At 34.2% G+C, this 15,544-nt stretch overlaps 2 protein-coding genes across 3 annotated transcripts; one reads left to right on the forward strand and one right to left on the reverse strand.

Annotated features, from left to right (window-relative positions):
• Nucleotides 1-1,175: 1,175 nt before the first annotated feature.
• Nucleotides 1,176-4,840, forward strand: LOC25482522 (ankyrin repeat-containing protein At2g01680). The gene is made up of 3 exons (XM_013611098.3): nt 1,176-1,625; nt 2,510-2,919; nt 3,427-4,840. The coding sequence occupies exons 1-3, from the start codon at nt 1,313-1,315 to the stop codon at nt 4,297-4,299; spliced, it is 1,596 nt and encodes a 531-aa protein (XP_013466552.1). The 5' UTR covers nt 1,176-1,312; the 3' UTR covers nt 4,300-4,840.
• A 1,263-nt stretch (nt 4,841-6,103) lies between these two features.
• On the reverse strand, nt 6,104-15,035 carry LOC25482523 (protein VAC14 homolog). 2 transcript variants are annotated; one of them, XM_013611099.3, is made up of 20 exons: nt 14,528-15,034; nt 14,322-14,435; nt 13,951-14,016; nt 11,676-11,765; nt 11,472-11,591; nt 11,293-11,321; nt 11,015-11,157; nt 10,833-10,927; nt 10,434-10,520; nt 10,188-10,295; nt 9,948-10,039; nt 9,679-9,760; nt 9,216-9,281; nt 8,583-8,698; nt 8,367-8,487; nt 7,984-8,145; nt 7,671-7,799; nt 7,408-7,476; nt 6,953-7,276; nt 6,104-6,601 (listed from the first exon to the last, which is right to left on the reverse strand). In XM_013611099.3, the coding sequence occupies exons 1-20, from the start codon at nt 14,615-14,617 to the stop codon at nt 6,503-6,505; spliced, it is 2,202 nt and encodes a 733-aa protein (XP_013466553.1). In that variant the 5' UTR covers nt 14,618-15,034; the 3' UTR covers nt 6,104-6,502. The 2 variants fall into 2 exon arrangements, with proteins under 2 accessions (XP_013466553.1, XP_039689909.1); XM_039833975.1 differs by lacking the exon at nt 10,434-10,520 and having other exon boundaries at nt 14,528-15,035.
• Nucleotides 15,036-15,544: the final 509 nt, after the last annotated feature.

Consider the following 15,544-nt stretch of genomic DNA (forward strand, 5'->3'; position numbering starts at 1 on the left):
AGAATTGGTATGCTGGAGTGTAAGGTTGACCATCAAGGTCTCTTTCACCCTAGACAAGAAAAAAAGTATAATTCAAACTTCTCGTAGGGCATAGAGATGTAATTTACTTTAAAAGTTACATTAGATTGTAATGAATCTATGTCATTAATTTGATATTAAACGATTCAAATTACATAAATTGATTAATTTTAAATGATCTTGATCAATGAAGGATCTCTTTAGAGACACATAGGTGTCACAGTACCACCCAACTTTTTTTTTTTTTTTGTATATAGACATTACTAAAATACTCTTAATACAATTTTATCTTACACACATAGTCTCTTTTTGGTACCCCTCCATTCACACATCCAAGTATTTTAGTAGAGTAGTTTTAATTCGCTAAGACTAAGATTGGCTATATAGTTATCCCCGTGAGTTTATCTGGGATATTGCATATTATATGTAGGGGATGGGCTATCTAGTTGGTATATCCACATTTAAAATGTGTGAGTTCTAACCACTAGGCTACTTGACTAAAATAAAATAGGTTGGCTATCTACTTGGTAGAGTATATTTGGAGCTTTAGTTTTGTATTGGAGTTGTTGCGCTGAAGTTTTTTGATGAAATTGTGTGTGACTGAATCATAATATATTAGTTAATGTGTCACTTCCTAATATTTTAAGCAAAATCCACCATTATCTTGTTAATTGATTTAGATTGAACGGTCCAAATCTAAAGTGGTGGGGAATCTATTTCCTTAAAAAAAAACTACAAAGACCAACATATGACATCAACCAAAACAAAACTACAGTTAAAAAAATGTGACAAAACAGAACTACAGTTAACATGAATTTTATACATAGATGAGGAAATGGACATTTATTATTTGGAGTTCAGCTGCAAGTTAAATAAAGTTTCGTAAAGAATTCTTCCGCTTAAAAATCGAATTTGAGTTCTCTTAAACAATCCATCTTTTGGTGGAGGTAATTAATCATTTGAGGATTATAACTTGGTTTGCATAAATAGATATTTAGATAAGAAAACCGACAACAAGTACAGGTACAAGGAACCAAACAGATTCTGAAGAGACGTCATTAAAAAGACAAAACTAAATACAATCCATCAACTTCACCATCACATGCATTTTCTGTGCAACAAAACCAAACGACAAATATATTACCAAAATAATGTAACACTTCTACAATTGAAAAACCACATCTTTTGTCTTCAAACTCCACTAAGATTCTAACTCTTCTTCACTCACATGTGTTTCTCTTGTCTCTAAACAAAAACACTTCAACTCTTCAACCGTGTGTTTTTGTTGCATGACATGGATTCAAAGTCACTATGCTTCATAACCCATCAAGATATTTTCAATGTGGTTCGATCTGGTGATCTTGAAGGACTCAAAGAAGTGCTGAAATATGTTAACAAAGGTGAATCCTCAAATGGGCCATCACCAATTTCTGAATTCTTGTCCATGCAGAATGATGCTGGGGAAACGTTATTGTATATAGCTGCAGAAAATGGTGTTAAGGATTTGTTCAGCTTCTTGTTAAGGTTATGTGATTTGGAGATACTCAAAATCAGGTCTAAATCTGATATGAATGCATTTCACGTTGCAGCTAAGCGTGGCCATTTGGGTATAGTTATTTTTTTCATTTTGTTTATAGTTATTTATTTTCATTCTTTTTCATCAATTGGGTATACTTTATTGATGGATCAAACCTAGACATGGTTTTTTTGTTAATCCACTGAGCTACACCATCAGAATAGTTTCTGATTTTTTGTTGTTTTATATACATGTAACATGCCATGTTTTAGAGTAATTTGTTCTTTTTTCCTTCAATAAACTATCAATTTGAAATGCACCTAGTTGCGTGGTTGCGGTTATGCTGCGAGCCTTTATATTGCGGAAAAATGTGGCTGATTCGGTCCAAATTGATGTTGCGATATCGTTTCACAGACCTAATGATTATTTATATTGCGGTTAGGGACTACGATTTTTCAAAATCATGTGATTAGTTATTCTACTTGAATCATGAATTATGGATAGGTTTTCTTTAATGTTGATTTTTTTCCTTCTCTTTTTATGACCCTGCCATGAATGAAATAGGTATGGTGATAAAACACATCTTTTACAAAATTTAGGATGGTAGCCGCAGTTTGATAATAATTCACAAGGTCTCACATAACAGGTCCTACAAAAGTGAAATATCAAGGCTAAGGGATAGTTACAATGTTGTCAATCCTAGTTTGCGAAAAATCGGAATTTGTTCAAATTTTAAGATGCTACAATGTTATAGCACTAATATAGCAGCTATATGACAACAATTTGTACTGATTGTATATCACAAAGTAAGAGCAGTCTGTTAAAATTCTGTTATGCTATAGCGCCACTGTTTTCGCTATTTGACAACACTGGATAGTTATCATATTGCAAATTTGTATTCTTATTTCCCTTCAATATTTTCTGATATCAAGGATTTAGATTATGAAATGTTAAAATGTCAATCTTTTTTTCCAGAAATTGTGAGGGAGATTTTGAGTACTTGGCCTGAGGCTTGTAAGTTATGCGACTCTTCGAACACTAGTCCACTTTATTTAGCTGCTGTTCAAGACCATTTGGATGTGGTGAATGCTATTTTGGATGTTGATGTCAGTTCAATGATGATAGTAAGGAAAAATGGCAAAACTGCGTTGCACAATGCGGCTAGGTATGGCATTCTCCGCATCGTAAAAGCACTTATTGCTAGGGACTCAGCAATTGTTTGCATCAAAGATAAAAAGGGTCAAACAGCACTTCATATGGCTGTAAAAGGACAGTGTACTTCAGTAGTGGAGGAGATATTACAAGCTGACCCGATGGTATTAAACGAAAAAGATAAGAAGGGTAATACAGCTCTTCACATGGCTACTCGGAAAGCTCGTTCGCAGGTCAATTAAACCATATTTGATTTCTGTTTTTTACCACATGGTTGTGTTAGATTCTGGTTCAGATGTGAATAAATACAGATGATAATTCTATGGTATTTGGTAGATTATTGCATAATAATAAAGGAATGATCTATTATTATTGATATAAGAAAGTAACTGCAGAAAAGTAACCAACCTCTAGGAATTAGAGAGCCTAGTCTCTCCCAAACCAACCCACATACAAAATACCCAATGCCTTCCCCTTTCCTCTGCATCTTTATTTATAATACTAACTCACTGTAGCAGTTACATAGAAGTTCTACAGATAGCAGTTACTATGTAACAATTACTAATTAATATATTAAATAAACAACTAATATTCTATAACTTATGCTCTTAGGAGTCCTATATCTATCAGGTTGCTTTGCTTCAGTTTTGTTATAAACTAGTTTATCCATAATTTAGACCTATGTATAATTATGTGGTGTTCGTAGTTTTCTTGACACATGGTTATCCTATCTATTTCAGATAGTGAGCTTTTTGTTAAGCTATGCATCTATGAATGTCAATGCAATCAATAATCAGCAAGAAACAGCCTTGGATTTGGCAGATAAACTTCCGTACGGAGATTCATCTCTGGAAATCAAGGAAGCCCTTTCAGACTGTGGTGCCAAGAATGCAAGGAATATAGGCAAAGTGAATGAAGCCATGGAACTTAAAAGAGTCGTGAGTGATATAAAGCACGAGGTGCAATCACAACTCGTACAGAATGAAAAAACTCGCAAACGGGTTTCTGGTATAGCTAAAGAATTGAGGAAAATTCATAGGGAAGCAATCCAAAACACCATAAATTCTGTCACAGTAGTTGCTGTCCTTTTTGCATCAATAGCATTCATGGCTTTGTTCAGTTTGCCAGGTCAATATAGAAAGCAACAACCGGAGGCAGGGAAGGCGAATATAGCTCACGAAGTTGCTTTCAGTGTTTTCTGTCTTTTGAATGCAACGTCTCTTTTCATTTCTCTTGCGGTTGTCGTTGTTCAAATCACTTTGGTAGCTTGGGACACAAGGGCTCAAAGACAGATTGTGTCGGTGATTAACAAGCTAATGTGGACGGCTTGTGCGTGCACTTGTGGAGCTTTTCTCGCAATAGCTTTTGTGGTTGTTGGAAAGGAAAGATGGATGGCTATTACTGTAACTGTTTTGGGAACACCGATTCTAGTTGGGACTCTAGCATACTTGTGCTACTTTGTGTTCCGGCGACATTTTGGATTCCAAAGTGAATCCCAAAGAGTACTATCTAAGAGACCAAGTGGAAGCAAATCACTCTCGTGGTCTTACTCTGCACATATATCAGATGAGGAGGAATATAATTCTGATGTTGAGAAGATCTATGCTCTTTGAGCCGAGCGAGTGTGTTTATTTGGCCGATATAGAGAGAAAGTGAAACGTGAAAACAGGTTCTCTTAAAGATTTTGAATGGCACAGTGGGATCATTTGCAGCCTCTCATGCCTCTGCAGCGAAATCTCAATTGTTGGATTAACTAATAGCCGAGAGACTAATACCTTTGACCGTTAGATTGATCCAACACCTGAGATTTGACTCGAGCGAATGGAGGGACTGGAGAGTATCCGTCTTTTGAAAAATAAATAAGTGGCTTCTATCAGAATTTGTAAATGTATATGATAAGAGAGATAAACATAAAATTCTTATGTGCCAAGGTCTGGTAAACTTTTAACAGGAGAGTATTTACTACCTTGTTTGCAAGGATTTGGCTGCTTAATTTGCAGTTAGCTATTAGGCCTTACTGAGAAAATTGGTGGGATTTCATATTATGTTACTGATAATATGAAGCCTGATGTTGATTTATGTATATAAAAAATACAAATAAACTTCTACTATGCTTGTACCTTGCTCTGGAATCATGAGAAGAGTTTCACATAATTTTGTTGGGTTTAGACCTTAATTATTAAGCTTCTGAGAAGCTTTATTTTGCTATGAAATTATTTAGGTGCAAGGAGGGGCTACTATCATACTCTTTATGATTGTTTCATTTTCTAAAATGCCAATTTGTTACTTGTTTAAGAGTAAAATTAAGTAATGACAAAGACTGTCAAAAAAGTGGGTTGGATGCAAATATCTCTCTAATATTTATAAGCTGATAAGCATTAGCAATGCTTTAATACTCTTTATTATGAGGTGATGTTCACGTTGGGAGTATGTCTTAGATATAGAATGAGATTCCTATAAATTTCACCTGATAAAAAAAATACATTGAAAAGAGGGTTTTGGTAGTATTTGTTCGAGTTCGTTTGCTAATGATAAGCAAGGGGATTTAGCATTCTAGTGTCTTAATAAATTCACAAGTTTCTTAAGTTCATTCATCTTTCCATAAGGACATTGTTTAACAAGTCAAAAGAAGTAATTTTTTGAGTTGAGTTTTTGTTACATTGAGAATAGATATATTTAACTTTTCAAAGAATAATTGTTTGAAAACCTTAAACAATATCCTAGAACACTCGTTAATCAAGAAGACCTTTGAAGAAAAATTTCTAATACTTCATTTTTTTCAACTGTATTAAGCACTTAAAATATTGAGTTTACAAAACTTTTTAGGATTAATTAAATTTCTGCAAGTTGCATAAGGTCATTGGTAGTCGATCACACTCATTAGGCGGTTTTACAAAACTTTTGGCATCACATGAAAGGTTAAATACATTGTAAAATGCGATAATTTATTAAATTTTTAATAGAAATGTTCAAAAATTTAAACCAAAGGGATCTGGGATGGTTGTTAGTTGACATGTTTGGATAAAATGAAGTTATGCTGTACTATCCTAGTACCTATTTTTTTGCACTATTTATGGCGTTGGTTCATCTTTTAACATAAGTTCAAGTAGGTTAATTGTTTCTATACGATGCCTATATTTCAAATCCATGGACGACATTTTTCGGATCCTGTAATTCCAACATTTGGAGAAAAATGTATTGATACTTGAAGTGGGGAACTAAGTTACAGATTATTGATTTCTTATTTTCTTTGCACGCTTATGATATCATGAGTGTATATGATTAGTAATTTAGTATGACTTTATATGACTTTTTTTAATATGGTTGTGTTGGGTTAGGATGTGAAGCACACGTGCTTAAAGGAAAGATAGGTTAGGGCAAGCAAGGCATCAAAAGTTAAAAATAAGTGAAAGAGTATAATAAGAGACATTATTCTTTTTTAATATTACACTCAATACAAAATGGATGAAACATATTTTAGCATTATTTCTATCTTTCGGAGGCATAGCATAGGAGGAGCATATAATTTACCCTAAATTATATAAGAAACATTACTAGACAAAATATCCCACCTAGCCCACAAGGTTTACAACAAAAATAACAGAACCACGTGAGCATCACGTTCTTCTACAAGGTCAAAAGAATAGCCTAGAAAACCCCCAAGCTTCATCTTGATTCCAAAACCTAATTTTCACCATCCCAACCACTATAAATAAAACGAGCTACTATGATTTACAATTTTACAAATCATACCCGACCCCATTCAAAGTTCACATGCACTGATCAGACTCCACATAGATAGAAACAACATTAGAATTATAGTTGTAGTTGCCCTGAATTTCTCCTTGATCTTGAAGGAGGGACATTAAGATCAATAGACTGAGGTTTCGGTGGCTCTTCCTCTCGTTGTGCCTCCTGCATATAGTGAAAACAATGACATCAGAAAATAGAGTGAATCAGAAGAATGTCTAAACTCATGCACTAATAATTTAAATTTGATAAATTGTCAACTAATAATTTATGAATTTAATTCATATGCACCAAGAGTGTAAATATTTTTTACACCGACAGTCAATCACAATCGTTGAAGCACTAAAACAATTTGAGTTTAACTATATCTATCTTAGAAGTCCTACAATGGATGTTTGTGATTGATTGACGGTGTAAAAAGTTTTACAATGCTAATGTATGAAAATAATCACATAATCTATATGGAACATTTTATAATATTAAAAAATCAACAAGCAGAATGAAGAGGCTAGCAACCTTTGATAATGAAGTGGACAAACTAAGGCCAGCAACCTTTGGTAATGAAGTGGATAAACTGCGTGACGTTCTTCGTGATTTAGTGTGTACCCGATGTTGTTGCTGCATTTTCTGAAACTGTTGTAACCTTGCAGCAAAGTTAATTGCATTATATGAGCTCCCACCATCTTCAGTTACATCACCATCCTCTTTTGTTCCATCAGGCATCTGAGGAAGAAATTGGTAATAATCCCCAGAAGGCTCTCTATTCAGTTGCGCACGATTGAAAGAATACGACGGCACAGCCTTTAAACGAGTCTTTAGTATCTTAAAGGCTGCACTTTGCTGCATGGTGGTACAAAATTATGAGTCAACTGTAATACATTTATCACCTCCTACCAAGAAAGGATGCTGAAACACACTCTACTCTTACAAGAGAATTAAAGAGCTAACAACAACTTTTTAATTGCAGATACCTGAGGTAGCAACATCAGAAGACCATACAATGCTTTGAATAGCCATAAATATCTTGCAGGATCGAGAAGCTGCAAAGTTAAAGTTCTAGTGCATGAGAGAAGCCAACCACAAGTTCAAAATAAAACTATCCTTTAGCCACATAACTAATATCATAAGCACAAAAAACACCATAAGAATCATATTTTATAATTAGGGACGAATGAAGTGTTACAAAACTTAAACATGCACATTGAATAAAAAATGGTCTGTTTTGATTAAGCACCTGCAATCTAAGATAAGCAAAGATTGGAGTTTCCAGCAAGCGAATCAATTTATCCAGTTGGACCAAAAACTTCACATTTATATCCTCCTCCTCCAGAGATTGAATCACAGCACTTGCATGTCGGTAAGTCTGTAGTGAAAAATGCAAAATTTAATTACATAAATGGGGGGGGTGTTATCCAAATAAAGCTAAAGCTAGATCCACAGGAAAAAAAATTGTTTACTGTGTGTGTGTCCAATTGCACAATGGGCTGGAGAAATAAAGACTTAAAATGGAAACAAATGAGCATAACCAAGTAATAGATGATATATACCTGAGCTACAAAGCAGAGACTTATAATTGCCATTGGAGAATGACACCAAGAGGCATACAAAGAAATATACAAGTCCTTCCCGGCAGGATTTACCAGTGATTGCTTTAAAAGATCTCGAATCTCAGACAATTCTGATGATGTAAGTAAGATCAAATTCAAAGCCTGAAAAGTTTTTTCAAAGGGAAGAAAAACATATACAGTGAATACTGTTTCACCACATAGGATTGTCTGAATTTCAGACTAACAAATAGAAATCGAACAATGAAGCAGTAAAAGGCAACAAAAATATGATATTGGCAATGGTGTCCCAGAACTGTTACCCCAACAGCAACATGAAAGTCTAAAGCAGCTATTTGTTTAGCTCAGGGAAAAGTCAAACAAACCTGAACCATAATTGATGCAAAATCCAAATCAGATTCTCCTTCTAATATTGTAGAAAGTTCCCGGTAGACTCTCTCGGCATTCAAAAGCACACAAAGGCGACGGATTATCAAAGCACCACGCCTAGATTTAATTGTATAAAGTGAAGTTTTAATGAAAGGATAAAATATTGTATAACTAGAAGAATACATATGACCGGATGAAGGAAAATAGCTTACTTCTCCAAAAGAGAATTATCTAGTCTGAAATTGTGCACAAGGAAAACGACAAGCTGCCGGAAGTGCTGAGGATCTCTTGCAATGCATGCATGAACATCAAGAACTAAAAGAACAACCTATTTGGTATTAAAAAATTCAGATGAATTAATGACAATTCATGTGAATAATTTCCAGGTTCCACAATTAAACAATAGAGCATACAAGGGAATCGTCAAAAATATCACTTCTTCATTCAGTCAGCACAAGAGCAATGTTTAAATAACAAACCAGAGACTAATGGTAATCAAGAGTTTCAGAATTATAGAACAAAAATGAAATTTTAGAGTGAGATTGATTTGTTAGAGATAAGAAATACATAAAGGGTAAGAAGTCATTCCTAATATGGGGGCGAGCCAATGTGGCTTCAAAGAAAAATAAACATGTATAAGAACAAGTTGAAATCCTATAGCTTGTGATCAGAAATAGAAATCCCAAGCCACTCACCTGCTCCATGTTCCAAAACACCATATTCGTTATTGCAATTATTTGTCAAGGTATTTTAGTATGTATTTACGCATTTTCTAGATATTTAGAAGTAAATTATTTGATTTAATAAAAAAAAATGGGATAAAAGAAGGTATTAGGTGAAATTACCTCATCAGATGGATCTGAAAGTGCTTTGAGTAGGGTGTCAAATATGTCATTTAGGTATGTCAAAACCTGTTTTAGACAAGTAATCAGTTGCAAGTCATAATCACCAATGGATATATGGAATGTAAAGAGAAAAAAGTGATTACTCCGAGAAGGGCTTGACAAGTACAAAATAAAGTTTTACACAAAATAGAGAAAGTCAGAAAGAAATTGGTAGCCAAAAATTGTATGTTTTTCAATCCTCATGACCAAACAATAAATTGAAGTGCCCATGTTTCATTGGCTCTTGGACTGACGGTGAACCTATAATAAAAAATCTATACATAGGGCATAAAAAATAGAATGTTTCAAGAGACAGTAGCGTCAAAATGAGCATGGCATTGAGCTCTATGAGATAGACATCGAGGAGGATATTAATATAGCAGCCTTAATGTATCAAAACAGAACATGACAATAATCTAATCACCTCAATACGATGTCTGTTTAACAGGGTTGATATCCAATGCAAAGCTTCGATTCGAGTAGCCTCCCATTCACTAGAGAGTTGCCTAACCAAGCAAACCATTCCCAAAATCAGTACACAGAATAATCAGTGCAAACTATAGTTGGTTAAACAAAAGGGATTCTCGCGATCATTTTACAGTGGCCTGACTATTGCTCACCACTGTAAAAATAATTTTTTTCAGTTACAAGTTATATGAAACCCAGCCTTTTTCCCAGGTTAGAAAACTACACCTTCTTGCAATGGAGAGGATTGCTCCTACATCAAACGCTTCAGCTGGATCGGCATTGATTGCTCGTAGCTCTTCATTGGTTTCCCGAGCAACCTTACAAATAAGCCAGAAACAAATTATTTCACATTCGTTGATGTACTTGTACTGAGTTGTACATGCCAGGCAACACTAAAATATGGGACAAAATGGAGACCTTGAGAAGTAAATTGTAAAAAGAAAGTGAGGGAAAAAACAACCCTACCACTCTAATTTTCTCTTCTTTATCGGATATGCAAGGCAAAATGGCTCCAAGAATGTCAGCATAGTATGGAACAAGCTGGTCTCCACCAAGTTTGACAAACTCATTTATCTGTTGAAACAACAAAGCAGACATTAAAAATAATGAACAACAAAACAATAATAATTTTGACAGGATGCCAACGCTAAGCAAAACACTGATGACAGTAAAGACTTGTTTAACAAGTCAAAAAATTGCAATGCCACTTACCCATGTGATAGCTGTTAACCTAGTAAATTCATCTGGAGAACCAGCCCTCTGTACCAGAATTTCAGCCATTCGACCATAATCTACAGACTTCAAGAGTAGCACTGCTTGAGTCAGAAAATGACAAATGAACAAAACATGTTGCTTTTGCTTCAAAATAGTACACATAAATGATGCACAGCATAGTTAATCAACACAAAATGCACAACAAAAAAAAACACTAGTCGTCAAATAGATAAAATCCTTAACATGGGAAACCTACAAAAGTGGGTAATTGCTGCAATTTAATCTTCCCCAGTGAGCTAACAGGGGAAAAATGACAAAAGCAGAACTGGCGCCTGAATAATTCCAAAAGAATTGCTACTCAAACAAAATATACAAATATATTAGAAGAAATCTTACTGGTGAGTTCTTTATCTCTTGAAGAAACTCAGAAAGAGCTGAATCAGCTTGTTGACGTATTTCATGACTTGAATCACTCAACATATTAAACAAACCTGAGGCATTTATAAATGATTAGATGGTTTATATTGATTTTGTACAAAAATGTCGGGAAAAACTCGTTCTTTGATTGATGCACTCACCATCAAGAAAATCAGGAAGAAAACCCAGCATATCAATATCTGGAACACTATCCAATACAGTAATCCATCCTACCAAAAACTGGCGGACATATGGATTTAGTACATTCATGCGCTCCCTCAATAATGGTATAAATTCTTCAATACTGAATATCAAGAAATGAAAGAAGGGGGATATGAAGCAGTATAAGTTACATTAGGAGATCCACATGTCAACAAGTCTCTTTGAAAGGCAGATAGTCATACAGAAAAGCATATAGCTTAATGGTAAGAGAGTGCACCTGAACTGATCACTTTCGGTCACAATATCCTGTGATTAAAAGATTAGAGTGTAATCAATAGTTAATCTAAAAGGATTTGAATCATTAATTAGCTAGTCTCTATTTGGATAACATTTGATGTATGAACGCATGTAGGACTTTTAAAAGGCTTGTTGGAGTTCAGGAGAAACTTATTGTACCTTCACAAGTCGATCTAAGAGATGTGCAGCACTTTGTACATTAGCATCTGAATCTGCAGAAAGCTTGCATAAGGCATCAAAGATCTGGTTGAAGAATACAATAAAGTCTCCTCTCACAACCTAGCAACAAAACACAATTCACATTGGATGATTTTATATTATTAGATTCAAGCTTTATATAAGTGAGCATAATCAACTCCTCACCTTAGCAATGTTGTATAGTGCTTCACAAGCATAATAACGAACTCTGCTATCTTGGTCAGAGAAAGAATTTAATACAGGAGGCACAATTTGCTATAAAAAAAAAAAGATATGTAGGTAAGAATAACGAAAATGAAAATACAAACACACATTATATACACATAAAACATACTCTCATATAACACATGATGTCACGCACATATGGAATAATGTCAATTAAGCTTTCAAAAAAATAAAAGATGATACTAAATGACGTGGTTTTCCAAAATTAATTGTGCAATAGATAATACTAAATGACGTGGTTTTCCAAAATTAATTGTGCAACAGATAATACCAAATGACGTGGTTTTCCAAAATTTTCCATGCTAAATAGACAATGCAAAAGTGCAGTTGGAGTACGTTCAACGATAGTAAAATCCACACATTGATACACAATAATAATGAAAATTATGTGGTTTTCCAAAATTAATTGTGCAACAGATAATACTAAATGACGTGGTTTTCCAAAATTTCTCGTGCTATGTACACAATGCAAAAGTGCAGAGTACGTGCAACCATAGTAAAAGCCACACATTGACCCAGAATAATAATGCAAATGACGTGGTTTTCCAAAATTAATAGTGCAACAGATAATACTAAATGACGTGGTTTTCCAAAATTTCTCGAGCTATATAGACAATGCTACGTTCAACTATAGTAAAAGCCACACATTGACACAGAAAAATAATGTAAAATACATGGTTTTCCAAAATTAATTGTGCAACAGATAATAACGTGGTTTTCCAAAATTACTTGTGCAGCAGATAATGCTAATGACGTGGTTTTCCAGAATTTATCGTGCTATATAGACAATGCAAAAATGCAGCTGGAGTACGTTCAACTATAGTAAAAGCCACATATTGACACAGAATAATAATGTTTCCAAATATTAGAATTAGAATATCTTACTTAAATCGCAAAAATAATTTTACACACCTACACGTGTACAACTGTAAAATGTCAACTTTTACAAGCAATCCCAAGGAAGCCTGATATAAGTTTAAATGGAAAGCAGTTCAAAAAAAATTACTTTAATCATAGGCTTATTAACACTATGTTCTTACTCAATAGGAGGGGAAAAGTGATACATACACTAAATAAGGGATTTAATGCACCATAAAAAGTGAATTATTCAACCCCATTATAAGATAAAGTGCGAAGGGTATATGAAATTTTGAACCAAGATACTTTCTTATATTGTTTTCTACATTCGGAAATCTTAAGTGATTCGTCAAATCCCTTCATCTCACCCTCAACAAAGAATGGTATTATGGGGTGCCTAAGCCTCACATCGACTGGTATGGGATGCTCAAGGAAGTACTTAATTGGATTTGTTCTACGCTGAAGCATGGGTGATTTCAAAATGATGAAGTACCCGTACTGGTATGCCTACCGTACCCGTGGGACTCCTCTATTTCTCGTATTTCGTTTAGAGTGAAATTTGCGGTTTTTTCATATATTAATGTAATGACATAAACACATAATATAAGTTGTGTAGTTGAGCTTCTTTGTTGTTGTAACCTAACACAATTTTTATCTTTAAAACTTTTATTGCAATGTTTTGATCTGAATTGAACAGTTTAGATCTCTCACATTACGTTATAGAATAAACTCTCATACTTTAGATTGACGTACCCGTACCTAGATTAATTTTGAAAATGACGTATCTCGTACAAGGTACCAGACATATACCCATGCATCATAGGCTCTAACTAACCAATTGATAGCTAACCTTTAAGGGAGGACTTCCAGAGTACTTTGATACTCATCAATTGATATCAGAGAGGGGTTGATTGGAAAGGCCAAATGAATCACTCGCAGAATACAACTGCCTGAACTTCAGCATTCAAGAGCGATGCTAGTTAGGAACTCGGGTATTATGTTTGTCCAAGTCCCACATCGATTATTATGAGATGTTTCGTATAGTAATTAAGTAGCTGGGTTTTTTTCACTTCATAGAATGTTATTTAAGTGCTCAGGTACTTATCGATTATCATATGACAAAGACAGCCCTGAAGCTTATACTCTCTCTCACACACACATAAACAAATATTCTCTTCCAGAAGATCCAATGTCCACTACCAAGATTCTAATTTCGAAGTACACCCATAATAAACTTTGCATAACTTCACAAGATGTAAGCAAGATTCCAAGTACAACCATATGAAGCATAGCCCATCACAAACAAACACACATGGTTGACGCGCACATGGTAAAGTAACATGTATGCAACCCTCACCTCGAGATGTTGAGCAGCTTCATTAGTCAAACCAACAGTAGCAGCAGCTAAACTAATCAACCCTCCCTTCATCAAACCAAAACAATAAACATAATCACAACATGCTCAAATCATTAAACTGCAGCAATGATCAACAATACCAAAATACACAAACATAAGTTTAAGAATGAAGAACCATTTCGGTCCCTCACAATTTTCATTGGTCGCTGACATTTTTAAACAGATGACAAATTAGTTCCCACTCGTTATAACAAAGAAACTAATTCGTACCGGTATGAAAATGTCACAAACTATTTTGGGTATCATTTTTTGTCAGAGACTAGATTGGACCGCGGTAAAAATTGTGATAATTCGCTCTTAGTTTAAACTACCTTGCGATGATTGGCTTGCGGCGAGTAAGTAAATTCCGTAGTCAACAAAGTAATGACAGCAGTAATCTTATCATGATCACCAGCAGAAGCAAGCTGCTTCACAATCCCCTCAACCTAATTCCACAACAATTCCCTCAAATTTCACCAAATTTTCAACAATCAACTGAAAAAAATATAAAAAAATTGAAAATCACGACGAACAAAACCTCGAGTGCAGCATTTTTGCGTTTTTCGTAGAGCTTATCGGCGAGGTTACGGAGCACGGCGGCCGGCATGACAGTGAGAGCATCCGCCATGGAAACAGGTTGAAATCAGAAAGGAATGAAGTGAAAATTGAAATTGAAATTGAAATTGAATTGAAATTAATATGAAATTCGTTTGCGGATCTTTTCCTGCTCGAAACGAAACATTGCGGATTTCGTTTCGAGAATGGAAATTTTGATTTTATTGGAATTGCGATTCAGAAGAGAAATTGAAAATCAGATCTAGAAATTGGAATTGGAATTGAATTTTTTTTTGTGGAGAGTTTCCGTTTGTGTGAAATTGTAGTTGAAATTTGGAGCTATATGAATTTTAGAGTTTCTTTTTTGGGATTTAAGATAATTAATAACAACAATTAAGGTGTGAATGAGTGTGTGTTTCTGTTTCTCAGAAACTGTTGAGCTGGAAAAGAGAGGTAATCACGGAATTCTCCTTAACTTTTTTATCAGTCAAAACGATCCATAATAGTAAGGTCTTACCCATGTCTTACAAGTTTTGGTATTTGGACTTTTGTCAAAAATAATGGAGAAAGAAAAATAAAGAGGAAATATTTTTTATTTTTTTTTGTTATAGAGGAAGAGGAGACATAATACGAGTATAAGATAATTGTCATAAAATAAAGGGTTAAATATGTTTTTGGTCCCTATAAATATGTTAACTTTTCGTTTTAGTCCCTCTAAAATTTTCCTTCAACTTTTAGTCCCTATAAAGTTTTCAATCTTCACTTTTGGTCCCTCTTTTAAAGTAAACTCATATGTAGAATTCATATTATTTAATAAAATTTTCCAGAAAAATTCAAAATATTATAAGAATCACTCCAAAAAAAATTCAGAATATTTTAACAAAACATGAATTTAATATGAATTTTTATATTGTTTATGGTTAAAAATTCATATTTAATTTGTGTTTTGTTAAAAAAATCTAATTTTTTTTAGGAATTGTTTTTAGAATATTTGACACAT

The sequence above is a fragment of the Medicago truncatula genome, chromosome 1, assembly GCF_003473485.1.
Source record: "Medicago truncatula cultivar Jemalong A17 chromosome 1, MtrunA17r5.0-ANR, whole genome shotgun sequence".
NCBI classification, from domain to species: Eukaryota; Viridiplantae; Streptophyta; class Magnoliopsida; order Fabales; family Fabaceae; genus Medicago; species Medicago truncatula.